This window comes from Gopherus flavomarginatus, chromosome 6 (assembly GCF_025201925.1).
Source record: "Gopherus flavomarginatus isolate rGopFla2 chromosome 6, rGopFla2.mat.asm, whole genome shotgun sequence".
NCBI classification, from domain to species: Eukaryota; Metazoa; Chordata; order Testudines; family Testudinidae; genus Gopherus; species Gopherus flavomarginatus.
The window spans coordinates 116,746,545-116,764,806 of record NC_066622.1 but is presented as its reverse complement, the minus strand read 5'-3'; the positions used below and the strand labels follow the sequence as shown (position 1 = coordinate 116,764,806).

Genomic DNA, 18,262 nt, shown 5'->3' with positions numbered 1-18,262 from the left:
ATAATAGCTAAAGCACAGGTCTGAGAGTCAGAAAATAAGGGTTCTATTCTGAGACTTTGCCACTGAGTTGCTGAGTGATCTTGGACAATTCAGTTAACTTTTGTGCTTCAGTTTCCTTATTTTTAAAACGAGGATCATAATACCATGCTTCATTGGGACTTTGTGAGGTTTTACACATTTTTTACAGTCCTCCAGAATGTTTTCTCTCTTTTACTCTAGCTTGCCAAAATGTCCTGATCCCTAACAACCAGTTTCTGAAGGAGCTCAGGATTTGAACACAACCTGAAAAGTTAATCAAAAATAAGTTCTAAATCCTTAGATAATAAGCTCCTGCAATTTTATAAGACAACAATTGAGTGCTTGGCTCTCTATCTAGACTTCATAAACTCTTCAAGAGCAGAAAGTCTGGGTGAATGAACAGTGACAAAGTCTGTGAGGTAGATTTGAAAACAGATTTGACACAAAGCTAGAGGGATTATATTTCATATAATTTAAGAAAGGCTTCCAATTTTGTAGCAATGATTGCATTTATTTCACTTTGTACTTGGACCCCAGTAAGATTATCAAAAGCAAAATGTGAAGACTGGTGCAGGGCATGAAAAAGATGAGTCAGATATGCTCTTATAACTTTTATGACTGACCCCCCACAGTTTATGGTTGCAGGCTATAGTATTTCATAAATGAGATAAGCTAAAACTAATCAGAATCAAGAATGTTAGTTATCTATTCTTGCATCAATAAGGACAAACCATTAAAAAGTTCTGTAGATGATCTTATCCCAATTGCTTTAAAAATAATATTACAGAATGGGAAAGATCTCACTGTGTTAAAATTAAGTACTTGGCACAATACTGGTTGCCTTGAAGTCAGACATGAAAAAGCTTCAGTGAACAGAAAAGGGTACAATGACAAATGTATCAAGAAATACATTTAGGTCTAGCTGCTACCAATAATCATTTATGGTGCTTGAGATTTTTATTTTTTTTACGTTTAGATTATTTGGAATCCATTGTTAACCTATTTTACTTAATTCTTTTTATCCCAATAATCTTCTAACTATAATGTTTTGATTGTTATCTTGTTCATTGTCATTTTAAAAATATTAACTAGTATGTCCATATATATGTATTCGTTCTTGCATTGTCTGATTTGTTCTGCTACAAAAAATTCTTAATAATGTACATGAACAGGAAAAGAATCCTAGGACTCTTGCAAGGATTATTATTACATCAAGGCATTCCTCTAGGCTTTTGTGCTCCTTCACAGGTTCATGTACATCTTCACATACAAAATCAACTGCCTCTTTAGCATTCAGAGTCAAAAGGGAAACTCAAAGAAAATAGACAAAGGAGCACTTACATTTATAAATATTGGCTATAATACTTACTATTCACAGGACAACAGTTTTGATGAGAAGATTTCCATCAATCCAGCAGCAGATACAAAACTTGACAGTGTGGCAAAGAAGGAAGTGATGCATAATAAAAGAACAAAAACAAACTTTGTTAATGATGATGATTAACATTTATTTTGACATTTTGAGATTCTGATGCATCAGAACATTCAGACTGGAATCTGTTGGATATAGTGAAAATCTGTTTATAGTGAAGCAATCCAGAGTTTGCATGTTTGTATGTTGCATTGCAGATTATTTTACTCCTCTTATGTGAAGAAAATGATTATAAGAAGTTTTCACTATGTGCTATCCTCATTTAGCCATAAAAACACTGGTAAGATTCAGCTGGAAGTTGAGTTAAGTATTAGGGGCAGATCCTTAGTTGATGTAGGTTGTCATAGCTCCACTGAAGTCAATAAAGCTATGACAATTTACATCAGCCGAGGATCTGACCCTAGGAGTTCATTTTCACTTGTAAAGCCCTAAATGGCCTGCATTAGTCTACCTGAGAGATTCTCTTTCTCTCTGAGATTCACTGCAGATGCCCTGATGCTACATCCCTCTCAACAAAATGAGCTACTGACAGAACAGTCTCCATAATAGCCCTGGATGACTTGAACGTCCTTCCACCCCTGGCCTGAAGTAGCTCAGAATAGCTGACTTTCAGGGCACACTACAAGGTCTATTTGTTCACCTGGCTTTTGAAAAGAACTAGGGGCAAGTGAAGAACTAGCACACGTGCTCATACCTTCTGTATGGCAAAGAAATGCTTGCCTCCAATATCAGGGTTGTCTATAGCACAGGCTTTCCTTGTAGCAAAGGACTTTCTGCGTTTCTCTCTGCCAGACTCTTATACTACATCATCTGGCACTGACTGCATTAGCCTTCAGTGCATCGGCACCATCAATGTCATTTGCTTCATTGTCCCCTTGGTTCTTCCTGCATCTTCCATGCAACCCTCAACACAGCTCTAGCCTTCTGCCTTCCAACCACCTTGTCTCCTCCCACCTTTAGGACCCCACCAGGTATTGGCAGTACCAAAACCTCCACTAACACCATCTGGAGCTGCTCTTCCATTCACTAGGAGAGCTACATTTTCTCCTCTTCAGACTCTGACAATGACAGACCTATGTTTCCTCCATGCTCTTTCAGCGCTCCATACAGGTCATGCTCTAGGGACACCTGGACCAGGGAACAAGAACGGTATCCTTACAAAGAGTCTCCAGTATGGTACCCACCACCATGGGCAGTACAAAGATTAGAATACTCTCCTGGGCCTTATCAGGCATCTTGGACTGTTCCAAGAGCATCTAGATCTGCATCAGAATGTCAGTCTAGGAGGAGGTCACCTTCCCCTATCCAGCTTCGTCCATGTGTATGACAGCATGCCAGGTTTAACCTCAGATGTCTGCAGGCCTGGCTTCATTCAGTACATCTTCCAAACAGATGTTCTCTGCACATGCTGATTTGCATACTTCCACAACTGCTTCAGTCCCTGGATTGGTGGTTGGATCCTGAGAATGTACACAAAGGGGTTCCTTTTCTGCTGGAACCAATTATGACTGTTGTAACAGACATGTCCACCAAAGACTAGGGGGCTTATCTGGGTCGATTTCAGGCTTACGCACTTTGGAATCCTCAGGAGATTTCACTCTCTATAAATGTACTAGAGCTCTGAGATATTCATTGGGCCTGAGAGATCGACCATCGGGGATCGAGCGGGTCAAGTTCTCACAGACAATACCATAGCTATGCTTTAGCTGAACAAGCAGGGAGGTGTAAGGTCATATCAGCTGTGCCAGGAAGCGATCCATTTGTTGAGCTTTTGTATAAAGAACAATATCTCACTAAAAGCCTTTTACCTTCCAGGAGTGACGAACACTAATGTGGATTCCCTCAGCAGGAACTTCGTAGACCATCTGCATAGTCAATAAGGAGAAACATTCTACACCAGACCTTCCAAATTTGGGGATACCTGGTAATAGACCTCTTTTGCAACCAATCTGAATGAAAGATGCACGAGATTCTGCTCCAGGGCAAGTCACAGCCTGAGTTCCATGATAGATGCTTTTCTCCTCTCATGATGGAGAAATCTTCTCTATGCATTCCCTCCAGTCACTTCCATTCTGAGAGTGAATGACAGGACACACTTAATCTTTGTAGTGCCTGCTTGGCCAAGACAGTATAGATTCATGGACCTAAATCAACTCTCCATTTGACCACTTGTTGACTTACCCTTGGTTGAGGTTTTCCTGTCTCATGACCAAGTCATATCTCTACATTCCAACTCACAGTCTCTCCACCTCACAGCCATAAACTTCACCTTCCTGTTTGAGCAATGAAGAGATGCTCTGCTCCCAAGATATCCAGACCATTTTGGTGAACAGCAGAAAGAATTCCTCTAGAGCCACATATGCAATGAAATGGAAAAGCTTTTCGGTCTGAGTGGAATCTCACCATTTATCTCCAGATTGTACAGAGATTAGACATATACTTTACTACCTACTGTATATGAAATCCTCTGGTCTCTCTGCCAGATTAGAGAGTGTCCACCTTGCATCCTCTCTGCCATACACCCTTCATTGGATGGGTTTTCTATCTTTTTGCATCCCTTGGTTTCCAGATTTTTAAAGGGACTTATTAACATGTGCCTTCCTGTGTCCAATCTCGTACTTTCATGGGACCTGAATTTAGTATTGTCCTGCTCGATCGAGAGTACTTTTCTCCCTTTTAAATCTTTGATGACAACATCACTGTTGCTGTTGTCAATTAAAACAGAATTCTTAGTAGCAATTATCCCTGTAAGGAGATTCTCAGAGCTTCAGGCAGGAGGATCAGCTAACTTTTTCACAAAAACAAGGTCTGTTTTACACCACACTCTAAGGTGGTATCAGCATTGCACCTGAATGAGACAATTTGCCCTCCCAGTATTCTCTTCCAAGGCTGAAGAAAAACTCAAATCTTGGATGTTTGCAGGGCTTTGGAGTTTTACCTGGACCACACAGATCCTCTCTTAGGCTCTTTGTAAGCTATGCTGAAAGGATCAAATGACAACCTGTTACAGCCCAGCATATTTCTCATTGGATTTCAGTCTTCCTCAAGCTTTGCTACAATCTTGCTAAGGTCTCTCCTCCACCAAAGATAATGGCTCACTCTATTATGGCTCACTCCTCTTCACCAACTTTTTGAGCAACATTCCTATATTGGACATTTCCAAAACAACAACATGGACATCTATACATGTCTTTTCCAGACACTACGCTGTCACTCAAGTTTCCCAAAATGATGTCAACTTCATCAAGTCAGTGTTACAATCTCCAAATCAGAATTCCACCACCTATTAGGAAACTGCTGGTGAGTCACCTGCAGTAGAATGTATATGTGCACAGTCACTCAAAGGGGAAAAAATCAAACCCAATCACCTACAATAACGGTTGTTCTTCAAGATGTTATGCATATTCTATGACCCTCCCACTTTCCCCACTATTAAGAGTATTAGCTTCTGACGGTACGAAGGAATGGAGAGGAAAGCAGCAATCACATGAGGATAGTGAAGGCACATGCAGGCAAAAGTCTCCCACTTGAGTGCATGATTGGGTGCATGTACATCTGCAGTAGACTGTATATGTGTATGTAGCATCTCAAAGAACAACAATAACCGTATAGGTATATAACCATTTTTTTGTGTGTTTTTACCTAGTTGAGACAAGATACTCTTCTTAATGAGTACCATCACTGGCCATGAGCACTACCATCACCGGCCAAATCAGCACTATACAGTATAGTATTTTAAATGTGACAGGCTTACAGATATTGGGCCAAATATCCAACTGGTGTAAATTGGTGTAGCTCAATTGAAATCAGTGGAGCTATACAGACTTATACCAGCTGAAGATTTGGCACATTGTCAAATTTTAATTATGTGAGTATTATATCCTGACGAATTTTTGCCATGCGTCATTTGTTTCTATAGATAAATAACAAACTTGCTGCTGTTTATAGATTGTGTGACTCAGTAGCACTGTAAAAATAATAGTAAAAGAGAATGAATTTTAGACAACAGTGCTGGAAAATTGTTGCACAACACTATGTAGCTCATGTCCTGATTACTTTTCATTCACTCATAGAATCAGAATATCAGGGTTAGAAGGGACCTCAGGAGGTCATCTAGTCCTGCCCCCTGCTCAAAACAGGATCACCACTAACTAAATCATCCCAGCCAGAGCTTTGTCAAGCCTGACCTTAAAAAACTCTAAGGAAGAAGATTCCACCTCCCCCCTAAGTAACCCATTCCAGTGCTTCACCACCCTCCTAGTGAAAAAGTTTTTCCTAATATCCATCCTACACCTCCCACAATTTATGGTTTAATTAAGTGAAATCAGTTAATTCTGAAAAGTCAAGTATTCCTGATCAGATTTTGGAAGCTAACCATATATCTTGTTATTCAGCTCCAATAAAATAAGAATATAGGAACTCATCTCTTGTACAGTGCCACAAGGTTTCGTTGTAGAATTCATTTTGTGTGTTTTATACTGCTTTCTGAGCAACAAAAACCCTTCACTCATCATATTTTTCTTTTCTGTAGATTAAGAAATAATTTTTTTTTGCCTTCTTTAATTCTTATTTTCTGTGCGTACAACATTTTGTGCTCTATTTCTACAAGAGAGTGAGGAGAAAGGAGAGATTTCTAAATTTGATTACTTCTTTTTGTAGCGAGGAAAGCCAAACAAATGGGAGCAATTTAATATTTGAAATGGAAAGGACAAAATGCTTATATTTTCCAGATGAGCCTTTTTATAAGGTTCCCATTTCTCCTGAGGTGCACGTGAGTCAGGGAATCTGCTGAAAATGGGTTCTAATGTGCACTGGCAGACACTATCTGTATCTCAGAAAGAAAAGCAATCTCCAAGAATTGAAGAACTCACTATTACCACTGAAACATAAACATAAACTCTGCGGAGCACCTTTAATTAAATGTAAATGCAAGGGAAATTTTATCTTGTATTTCAGAAATGTTCGATGTGGAATTGTTTTGAGTACTCGTGATATCAGTTTTGTGAGTGTAATGATCATTTTCCCAATTTCATATTGAGTATGAATGTCACTATTCATACTATAGATGAGTAAAAGAAAAGACTAGTAAGCTCTTAGGTGACCAAATTTGTTTTTGTACCAATTCTCATTGGTTGTTAAGTTTTGTCTGGCTGATTTCTCAATACTGCTGCCTTGGCATCATTAAATGTTGTACTAATATATTCAGTGGTAGCTTATGTAAATGAATGAGTGCTAAATTTAGCCCACATTATAATGGAATTTGTAAATTCAATTATATTAATTATCCAACTATCTCTGTTATTTATTTTCTGGCTAATGTACTTGCAGAATGTGAGCGCTTTCACATAATATGCATGTTGTTTATGGCTAGTATATTTAGCCCATCCTCACCGTGTTTTCAATATATACTCTTCCCTATTAGGTCTTCAACTCTATTTTATGATAATTGATCATTTGATTTCTATGAGTGATAATCATACAAAAAACCCATTGGTTTGATTAAGGACTTTGATTTGTAAAATTGCCAATTACTACCAGTTTAAAGTTAATTTAATTCAAAATGGCTCTTTGTAAGTTATGTGATCAATAAAGTTAAAGTAGTTTTGCTTAATGACAAATACGAAGTTAAAATGCCTGTGACGAAAATATACTAAGGAATATTAAGTCACTTTTTTGTGATGTTCCATAAAGTTTTTCAGAAGGGATATGCAGTTTATTATGTTAGTAGGAAACTAAAATCTTTTGGTTTGGGTTTTTTTTTAATGTTTTACTAGTGATCTGCAGTTTCTGTGTCTGATGGTCTGGGCCACTAAGTGTTCACTTTATATCCGTAGATTAATGTGGCCAAAATTTTCAAAACTGGATCCCTAACACCACGTTCATAAATCTATATGTAAATACTTTAATAGAAATGTCCTGTTTTTTAAAAGTGCTGAGATCTGCAGATCCTTCTAATAATCAAGCCACTTTTATTCAAGTGCATAAGTACAGCTTTAGGAGCCTAACTTTAGAGACCTACGTTCAAAAATTTTGGCCAGATAGGAATAAATAAACTTAAAGCTTCAGACCATCAGACCTAGAAACTGAAAGTTACTAGCACAACATAAAAGAAATCCCAATTTTGAAAAAAAAGTTTCACTTTTAACCAAAAATAAATTCTAATTTTAGCGGTCTATTTTTCATATTAATAGTATGTTGACTTGATCTTCTGATACAGAGGTCACTGAGAACTGTATTTCAATGTAAATCAGGAGAAACTTGTACATCGTTTGTTAGACAAACACTGAAAATGAATGTTGCTGTGAGCATTATTTTCATTAATCATGTAACTAATGCAGCAACGCTGTTTATAGGATAAAAGCTTTCCTTGGTAATCTGGCTATTCCCTGGAAAGACATATTGTAAATTTTAATTGGACTATGGATGTGAAATTCCTCATTATGGGATATGCTTAATCAGGTCTTGGAAAAATAGACTCATTACTATTGAGTAGGCACCTTCATATGGTAAGTGTGGAGCCTAAACTATCAATCTCTGTAAGATTTCTTTCCTTTATGACTGCAAATATAATCTTACAAATAGGAACTCATGCAGTGTTATCTTCCCTCATCTGTAGATACAACCCAACTGTCTTTGCTGCTGTTCATATTTTCCGATCCAGCAGCAGATTAAAATTACCAGTTATGATTACTTTCCCAATTGCTATCAGAACTTTGTAAAAGTCAGCAAAAACTAACAAGAAACATGTCATATTCACTCTGCAGATGGTTGGATGAGGACCCAAAGACAGAGGTTATGGAAGAGGAGACTAGCAAAGGCCTTGTGGACGAGGGGATGCCGGGGCTCAACCCTCCCTGGGGAGGAGGGGAGCCACACCGGCCTCGTCTCGTCGTCCGAGGGCCTCTGCCCTCGGGTTCGCAGTCCGCCCCGGCGGTTCGGACCCTGTGTGCAGGACCGAACAGCTACACAGTTAAATACTAGGGGCCCAGCCCTTGGTTCAGGGCACCAAACACAGTTATCAGTTCTGGCCCTTTGGAGCAGGGCAGAGCAGTGGCGAGTCGATAGGGGCCCAGCCCTTGGTTCGGGCGGGGCACCAACAAACACAGTAACAGTTAGCTCTGGCCTTTGGAGCAGGGCAGAGCAGTGGCAAAGTCAAAGGGGGCCCAGCCCTTGGTTCGGGCAGGGCATCAACAAACACAGTTCAGTTAGCTCTGGTCTTTGGGGCAGGGCAGAGCAGTAACAAAGTCAAAGGGGGCCCAGCCCTTGGTTCGGGCAGGGCACCAACAAACGCAGTAACAGTTAGCTCTGGCCCTTTGGATCAGGGCAGAGCAGTGGCAAAGCCAAAGGGGGCCCAGCCCTTGATTCGAGCGGGGCACCAAACACAGTTCAGTTAGCTCTGGCCTTTGGAGCAGGGCAGAGCAGTGACACTAGGCGGGAAGAGGGGGAGACTGCCACCCGGTTACGGGTGGCAGGGGGAACGCAGGCCCACCCACTCCTCTGCGTTCCAGCCTGGGGCCCTAGTAGCGGCTGACGCCGCTAGTGGCAGTCAGTGGGGAGGTCCTGACCGAAACACACTGACATAGGCACAGGGCCTTCTGCAGCCTGACTGTAGTCAGCTGCCCCTGGGCTACTTCCAGCCTCCCCCCTGGTTCCTACCTGGTCCGTCGGGGTGTCCAGTACCATGGGCTCCTCCCAGTCCGGGCAGGGCGGTAGGTCCGGGAATACCTCCGGGACGGCGGACCAGGTCTGGTCTAGCGGCTCCTCGGGGCCGTAGTTGGGACGGGGCAGCTCCGGCAGCTCCTCGTCATAGCGACTGCGGGGCAGCTCCAGCAGCTCCTTGTCGTAGCGACTGCGGGGCAGCTCCCTCGGGCCTCAGCGGCTTCCCGGTGAGGAGGGTCAGCGGGCATGTCTGCTCCTGCCGGCGGCCGGGCCCTGACTGAGGGCTGAGGCCAGGCTTTTATCCTTCCGGGTGGCCGCCTGACCCTTTGAGGGGCGGGACTTCCTCCCAGCGGTTCCGCCCTGAGGGGTGATTGACGGGGCTCAACCCTCCCTGGGGAGGAGGGGAGCCACACTGCCTCACTACAGGCCCCCTCCCTGCAAGAGTCAGTATTTGCTTTTCATATGAGAGTATGTGTAGGGGAGAAATGCCATCTACCTCCCTTTGCTGCAGCCAGGAAGCTCGGACAGGACTATAGCAACAAAGATTTCATCATCACAATCACCACTGAATAGCTGAGAGAGAGAGAGCGGTCCTCTCCTCCAGTAGTCAGAAAGAGGACATGAGGCTTCAAATTTGACACCTACCAGGCAGAGACTGATATGAAAGACATTTCTCTCGAATTAGGATCCAAGAATAGAGCTTCAGTAGGAATCCAATCCCCTCCCTCATCTTTTGTATCTGCCTATGGCTAATAGAGGGCTGGTAAATATTTCAAGCCCGTGTTTAACTCTGTTTGCTGCTGTCTTAAAATGTAGCCATGAAATGGACCTTAAATTACCTTAAAAATACTTTTCCTCTACTCCCTGACATTTCTGCTGGCTCTCAATAAGTAAATTAAATGTTTCAATATGAGCAAACATATCCAGCATAGCTCTAGGGCTTACCCTGCCCAAAATGAATGGAGGGAATTATGTGAAATGGCAGGGAGTCATCCAGAGCCACTAGGTTTTTGTATCACAATATTCGGCTTCTTTTCAAATAATGTAATTTCACATGGTCTATCCATGATGTTCTCATAATAGCATGAGTGTGTAACTATGATTTAGAAATTATGGACTGCCTTCCAAGACACTAATAAAAATAAGATCTTATTTACAATGAATTCTAGTAACTAAAACAATCTATAAATGGAGCCATGTGAAGTAGAAATGAAACGCCAATATCAAGATTCCATGTACAGTACATGCAATAAAAGGCTAAGCTATTTCAAACATTTGAATTGTTCCCATGGCAGTGATCAGGAAACATGGAAAACTCGCAGTGTTATTGTAATTTAAAGTATTAGTGTGTGGCTAACGTTTTTATAACCATTTGTTTGGAAGTGTGTCAGATAGCAATCTAATAAGGTATAACAAGAATGGGTTAAGGAGAGGGAGGCATTTAACATGAGTGTAAATGGCAAAAAAGGAAATTACAGAGAAACCAAAAAAAGCAAAGGTGGGTTTTATCTTCACCAGCAGGGGAAGGATGTTATGAACCGAAAAACAATACTTAGCGGGTGCAATGCTGCAGTATAACTTCCAATGCAGTGATTGAAAAGCTGCAATGATTTCATAGCCAACATGCTGTTGAAATCTATCCTGTAAACAGTGATGAACAAGCCTGCAATGTCCTTGTATTCTTTCAGCAATATGAATTTTTGTCATCATACATATAGCTTGATTTTTATAAAAATAAATCATTTGACTTCCATGATCAATTGGAATACTTGCTTATATTTGCCCTTCCATTCGCTTCTGAAGCAAACCGACAGCCCTGTTACATTGTTGTATGATTTCCTATAATGTAGAGGGATAATTTTTGTAATGTTTTTCATCAACTCAGAAGTTATTTTGAATAATGTTGAAGATTATCAAATATCCAGTAATAAGATGAAAACTATTTATAATCTGTTTAATCTATTGCTTTTTCTTTTTTTAGCGTGGTGCTTTTTCTAAAAATATAAAATATGAAAAGAAAAAAGAAAAGACAAGAAGTAGAGCTGTAATTCAATGTACTTTTTAAACCATGTAGTGTTTAGGGGTGACAACAATTAGTACAGGCTGATAATCAATATGATATAAAGTATAGAGATATAAAAATTGACAAGTTCTTTCAGTAGACTTTTTCTGTAATATTGAGATAGTTAATCAATAACTCTTGAGAGACTTGTTATTGTCAGCAGTAAAAATTAGGTTGTAAGTGAAAAGCTAGAAGCAAAACTGTATTCATAATGGCAAAGTTTGAGAGGAATTTTTCAGGAATAAAGCAGATAAAGATTTACAGCAGTATATGAAATCATACATTATCAACCAGTTCATCAAAATCAGTTCATCAGTAACATGTTCTATTAAAAATTCATTTTTTCTAGCACCTACCACCTCCATTACCCAGCAAAACTCCACCACCGCCTCCTCCAAAGACAACTCGAAAGCAAACATCTGTTGACTCTGGGATTGTCCAGTGAACAAGAAAGCATTTCTCCAAAGATGAAGCTGTAATATTTCATTTCCCTGAATATTTTAAGGTATATAACAGTTACCTCATTCACACCTGTAGTGTCTAACGTTTAGTGAAGTGATTCTAACTCTGAACGGAACTCATTTGTAACATGAAAACAGTTTTCTAAAGAGATCATGTCACTGGAATAAAGCTGTCACAGGATAATGGTGACCCATTTTTTGGGAGGAGCTTGCAACCTATTTCAAAGCAAGGGGGCATTTGTCAACTGACAATACACTACTCTCAATTCCAGAACATTTTGCTTTGTCATACCAAACTACTTAACAGAAAATAGAAATGGATACTGGTGTGTAAAAATGACAGTTGACCACTATGGGCCTGATCTCAACACCTGTGGAAGTCAGTGAGAATACTCACATTGATTTCAGTGGGCATTGGATTGGGCCTAATAACAATACTAAGAAGCAGCATTATGATAGCTTCAAATAACAAATATATTCAGTGCATTACACATTCAGAAACCTGATTTTCCCATAGCTTTTTTAATTGTTCTGTGTTATAAATAAGCTGATTTCTGATGAGCTTTTTTAAAACTTTCATGAATGGTTGGCTGCTCCTCCTGTCTGATACCATTTTAAATTAAGGTAACTTTTTAGCTACTAAACAGGCACTAATTTATAGGAAAAGAAACCAAATATACAAATATGGGACCTGATGTGATTCTACAACCGAACAGTTGAACATAAGAACAGGAAGAGCTTTTTTTATACTGTGTAATATTTTAGGTGGATTAGGACAAATTGAATGTTATCTTTTTGTCCCTGTGTCATCGTTCTGTACAGAAGTTTATATATATGATGGTTCTTAGAATGTTTTTAATTTTTGCTGCCTGCTTTTCATATAATAATGATTTAATGTATCTGCAAATGATTCCTTATGTGTTTTTAATTGTAACTGCTGGAAGTGTATAAATAGCTAACTTTTTTTTTTTTTTTTTTCCAAATTTGGCATCTGAAAATATTGGACAATGATAAGGGAAAAGAAAAGGAAAGTAACTCTTTTTTTTTTATTCCTCTGTGTTTTTATTGCCCTCACACTATATATTTTTTACTATCTACAATCTTTATAATCTTACAGTAGATTGTTTTAAATACATCGCTGACTCAAAAAATTAAGGATCATTTTTTAAAAAAAGGTTTGTCTAAGAAAATAAATGTATTTACTTTATATATTTTTCATCCTTTTTATGGAAGTGTTATTAATTTCAGGAGCTGCTTTATTAAATGTCTGTACTTTTAATTTTCTGAAATGCAGATTTATAACAAGAAAAATTTGAAACTGCCTCTGATAAATTCCACATTCTTACCCTATTATTTTATAATAGTTACATGACGTGTTTATGATGCATATATGTAGTGTTGAAATAAATAAGAATTTCAACACTATGAGGGTGCATCTTTTATATGCTATTCACATTGCAATTGACAGTCTATTTCAATTTTAAAGCCAATGTTGTATAAACAGCACATAAAATAGCTTAGTTTTGCATGGCGCTTTAATGCTTACTTGATGCCAACCAGATAAAAATAAAAGGCAGAGACATGACTTACGGAGCAGTAAAGCAACAACTTCGTTAAATATACAGATAGTCTTTGTCAGCTCAGTTGGTCAGATAAATATGCAAATTATTTTGCCTTGAAGCACCACATAGCTTTGGATCACAACCAAGCACTTTTTGTTACAACAGAGAGAGAACATGCCACCTGACCAAAATTTCTCCATACAACTGAACTTCTTATACACAAGTTACAAGTGGTCCTTCAATTCCAGTTTACTATTTTTTTTATTAATATAACCTTTGATCCAAAGGGTTGAAGCAGAAAAGGATTTCAGGCTACAGTCAATCAGAAAAGTGTTTTTTTAGGTAATGACGAATTTAAATTGCAGTATGGTTGTAGGAAGAGAGTTTTGAATTGAAGATTTTGTTGTTGTTGTTGTTCCTGCTCTTGTTTTAAGTAACGGTGCTGAAATCGCATTGTGTGTGGTAATTTTTCCAGTCATTTTAATTTCACTTAATTTCAGTTAAGAGCTGGCCTCAGAGGGCCAAATTTTCATCTGGACCTTAACACAGTCTCTACTTGTGCACACATGAAATTGCATACATGGGCCTGTGCATACTTTTTGCAGGGGCAAACACTTGCACATGGCTTTTGCAAATTCTAACTTTTGTGCGAATGTTAGAATTTGGTCCTGCAAGACTGTTTAGGACAAGTAAAATTTGCAACATTTGCATGTGTTCTTATATATGTACACACAGTTTTGCAGACACACTGGTGTAGCCTGAAAATCAGGCTCTTAGGTTCACTTTGAGACCCAGATTGCTCACTGTATTTATTACCCAGCAGTTTCTAGTAACTTGTACAGTGACTCCTCACTTAACTTTGTAGTTATGTTCCTGAAAAATGCAACTTTAAGCGAATCCAATTTCCCCATAAGAATTGATGTAAATAGGAGGGGTTAGGTTCCAAACAAAAGGCATTATATCCATTTTAAACAATTTTAAACAAGCAATTTAATACAGGTATAAGAGGGGCGGGGTGCATGTGCTGTGTATTTACAAACATGCTGTACATACCATACAGTACTATAGTTGGGAGGTGCCCCACCTTACCCCACACAGGCACAGCCCATTGGCACTGCAGACAATGAAGCAGGCGAGGAGGTTGAAGGTGCCGTAGGCTCGGAGAAGCATGTTGTGCAGCGGCAGCTTCACCTACTGTGCAAGCACAGGCACTGACTTTGCCACGGGCGAGGGGTGTGCTCAACCCTCCCACTCCACTCCTTCCTCCATGCCTCCAACCTTAACCCACCTCCTCTCCCCCCTTCCACTGCCTCCCCCTTTACTCTGGACGCTGTATCCTCGCTCCTCCTCCCTCCTCCCAGCCTCCTGAATGCCATAAACCAGCTGATTGCAACAGGCAGGAGGCAAGGGAGGGAGGGGGGAGGAGCAAGGATGCAGCGCGCAGCCTCCCCTCTCCCTCCCCTGCCTCCTGCTCATGGAAATCCAGCTGATTGCCGCAGGCAGGAGGTGTGGGGAGCAGGGGAAAGGCACTGATCCGCGGGGTCCACCAGCGGGTGGGAGGCGCTGGGGGGGGGCATAGAGGAGCTGATAGGAGAGCTGCCAGCCATGGATAAAGCAGGCAGCCAAACAACATTACAGCGGAGAATTGCACAACTTTAAACGAGCATGTTCTGTAATGGAGCAGGGACGTTACATCAAAACAATGTTAAGTGAGAGGACATTAAGTGGGGAGTTACTGTACAAAACCCAGCCACCAAGAATCCCTCTCTTCACCACAGCTATTGCTGGCAAGCCACATTGCACCAAGCCCAGGAACTAATCCAACAACAACCTTCTTACCCATTGATCACGCTGGTAGGATTGTCATTTTTCCAGCAAGATAAACTCTTGCTTCACACTCTAGTGATGTTGCATCAAAATATCCAAATGCAATGTGAGGATACTATATTTAAAAAAAAAAAATTGCAGCATTTTGTAGTATCAAGAGCAGAATGACATTTTGCAGGCCCCAGAATTGATTTCAGGGCCTGTGAGCATCCTTCAAGCTCTCTTTGCAAGATGTAGACTCACACTAATAAAACCAAGTTGATCCTAAAACTATTGGGACAGGTGACAGCCCTCTTGGCCTCACAGACAAGACCTGCCAAAGGGTGTCACTGTTAGTCACACTCTAGAGTTCAGTTGGTTACTGCTCTTGCCAGTTCCAGCTATCAGGCTCCAAACACGATCTTTTCACCTTTCCTGCCTGGCTGTGGTCCCCAGTATTTTTGCTGTGAGCTACATTCAACTCATACGCGAAAGCTAGTGATACATTTAGCTGGTTCCCTATATTTATAAGTGCAGAATGATATTATCGGGAGATGGCTTATCACAACATGTTCATCACTCATGCAGTTTGATTGTTGTCTCTTAAACTACAAAGATTAAAACATCCTTGTCTAAAATGAAGGTACTTAGTTCCTCCGTGGACCCAATATTTCAGACTTTGTGCGTATAAGCCTGAGTTGCAAGCAGCTATTGAAACCAACAGAAGTATTGCATCCTCCAAGACTGCAAAATCAGCCATTGGTATACACTCAGTAAAAAAGGAGTCATAATACCGTAACTGGTTTGTTACACGAATCTGCCAAAGCAAAGAAATATTCATGTAGGAGTCCAAAACGTAGGCAATCCAAGAATGGCCTTCATGATGTTGAATGAACAGCTCGCAGTCTCTAGTTATTGAATGTTTTCTCAAGGATTTCCTGTATAGGAAGGAAATTTAAGTTATTATTTCTTTGTCGTTTACCTTGAGATATAAAGGGCAGTTTTCATTTATGTATTTCTGTCATATTGAACCCAGACACCCCCAGTCATTGTACCTAAAAATTTGGATGTTGGCTGGTTGAGCAATGCCAACAGAGACTGCTCCCTTCGAGTTCAAAAAGTAGTGACCCTGAAAAAGATTTTTTTTTGATGGAGGGTTGGATAATCAGCTGAACGTGAGCGCCCAGTGCAATGCTGTCTCCATAAAGAATAATACAATCCTTAGACGCATAAACAGGGGAATCTCAAGCAGGAGTGGAGTGGGTATTTTATCACTGTAGTTGATATTGGTAGTTCTGCTGCTGGAATAATGGATCCAGTTCTGGTTTCCACAGTTCAAGAAAGATGTTAATAAATTTAAGAGGGTTCCGAGAAGACCCATGAGAATGATTAATGGATTAGAAAACTTGCCTTATATTAATTGACTGTTAAGCTAAATAGATTGAGCTTCTTAAGAGAAGGTTATTGAGTGACTTGAATCTATAAGTACCTACATGGGGAACAAATATTTCAACCTAGCTTTTCAATCTAGCAGAGAAAGGTATAACACAATGGCTGGAAATTGAAGTTAGACAAATTCAGATTGGAAAAAAAAGCATTTTTTAACATGGAGTAACTGTTGGAACAATTGCCATGGGTCATGGTGGATTTTCCATCACAGGCAATTTTTAAATCAAGAATCGATATTTTTAAAAAATATATGTTCTAGGAATTTGGGGGGGGGAATTTTATTGTCTGTGTTTATATAGGTGGTCAGACTAAATAATCACAATGGTCCCATCTGGTTTTGGAATCTATGAATAGTAGGCCAGAAGTATTTTTAATCAAATTTGTTTCAAAGAGTTACTCCAAGCCAATTTTCAGCCATAATAACCAATTTTTTTAGGATTGAGTTATAACTACTGAAAATGCCTCTGGTGATTGTGAGGTCACAAATGCTATGTATAAGAATAATAAAGTAAGAAAAATCAGTGTTGCATTAACGCATGAAATATTCTTCATAATGTATAATGTAAGTACACAGTATGTCTGTGTTGACTTTTTGTGTAGAGAGAGCCAAAGGAGGAGCTTGTAGTAGATGATGTTAGTGAGAAACTTAGAGGTCCTGATCCTGTTCCCATTAAAGGTAACGATTAAACACGGATTGCCTTCAATAGGAGCAGGATTAAAAACAAAATCTAGGTTGGGTGCAAGTTTTATTGATGTTTTTCCATATTAAACTATTTCAGTATCAGGTTAAAGAAGATTCCACCATATTTTGCTTCATACAATGTATGTTCCCAAAAATTTTATGGCCTTGTGTGGGATTGTACTGCCCAAGAAACTTAGTGCAATTGTGAAGGAAGCTGTCCGTTATGATGAATATACATGATCAACTGTTTTTAACCAAAGTTCCCATAGTTACATTAGTCATTCATTCTTAATATAAGTGTTTGATGCAATCTGATGAAATAACTATAAATAAAGGTTTTATAAAGATTACAATTCAGTATTTAAATCTGCTTGGACAAGTTTTAATAAACATATGGAATTCTGGGAGTCATGCTCTTATGTTTCAAGTGCTACAGTGCTTAAACACCAGTGTGTTGGGTGCTATTAAACAAGATAAAACAATTTTTTTTATTCCAGGCAGAGATCTTGGGACATAGTTGTTTTTCCTTCATCTACTGTGTTATGTACCATGTGTGTGTTCTGCAGCATTTCATATTGTTGCTATTATTAATCTCTTATATAGCACCAAAAACTCATTCAATTTATAAATATGGAGTAAGAAGCGTTCGCTTTTTCTCAAATTTTCCTTGGCTTCCCTCCTCTGTTACAAACACTACACCTGCCCTTCGTTCATGTTGTCACTGATGAAAATCCCTTTGCCCTGATTTTGTATTTTGGGCTATTTTTTATTCTCTTGTAAAATTTCCTGTTCCCCCCAACTTACCACATATTAGATTAATTTTCTTTTGTGTAGTTTACCCATTTTTATTGTGCCATTTGATATACACCTCCAACAATTTAGCTGCACTCTGTTCTGTACCTTTATATTACATGAAAGGTGTTACACGTGTAACAACCACACATTCTATGGGTATGGTTGGGAGTGGGACCCTCCTTGGGTAGCTCTGAAGGGGATGGTTTCTCAGGAGGCTCCACCCCACCCCAAGTTCACAGGGAGAGTGGACAACTTACCTTGACATTTCTTTGCAGTAGGGCAATCCTTAGACTGTGGAAGGTGCAGCTTTCTTGCTCCTGTGCTGCTGGCCCACTT

At 39.6% G+C, this 18,262-nt stretch overlaps 1 protein-coding gene across 3 annotated transcripts in view; it reads left to right on the top strand.

The window, feature by feature from the left end:
- Positions 1–17,535, top strand: part of DOCK1 (dedicator of cytokinesis 1) — a 620,463-nt gene extending 602,928 nt beyond the window's left edge. For all 3 annotated transcript variants that reach the window (XM_050959274.1, XM_050959273.1, XM_050959275.1), the window contains one exon: positions 11,521–17,535. In XM_050959274.1, the coding sequence (XP_050815231.1) occupies positions 11,521–11,616 (96 nt within the window). In that variant the 3' untranslated portion in view covers positions 11,617–17,535. The remainder of the gene's footprint in view (positions 1–11,520) is intronic.
- The last annotated feature ends 727 nt before the right edge of the window (positions 17,536–18,262 follow it).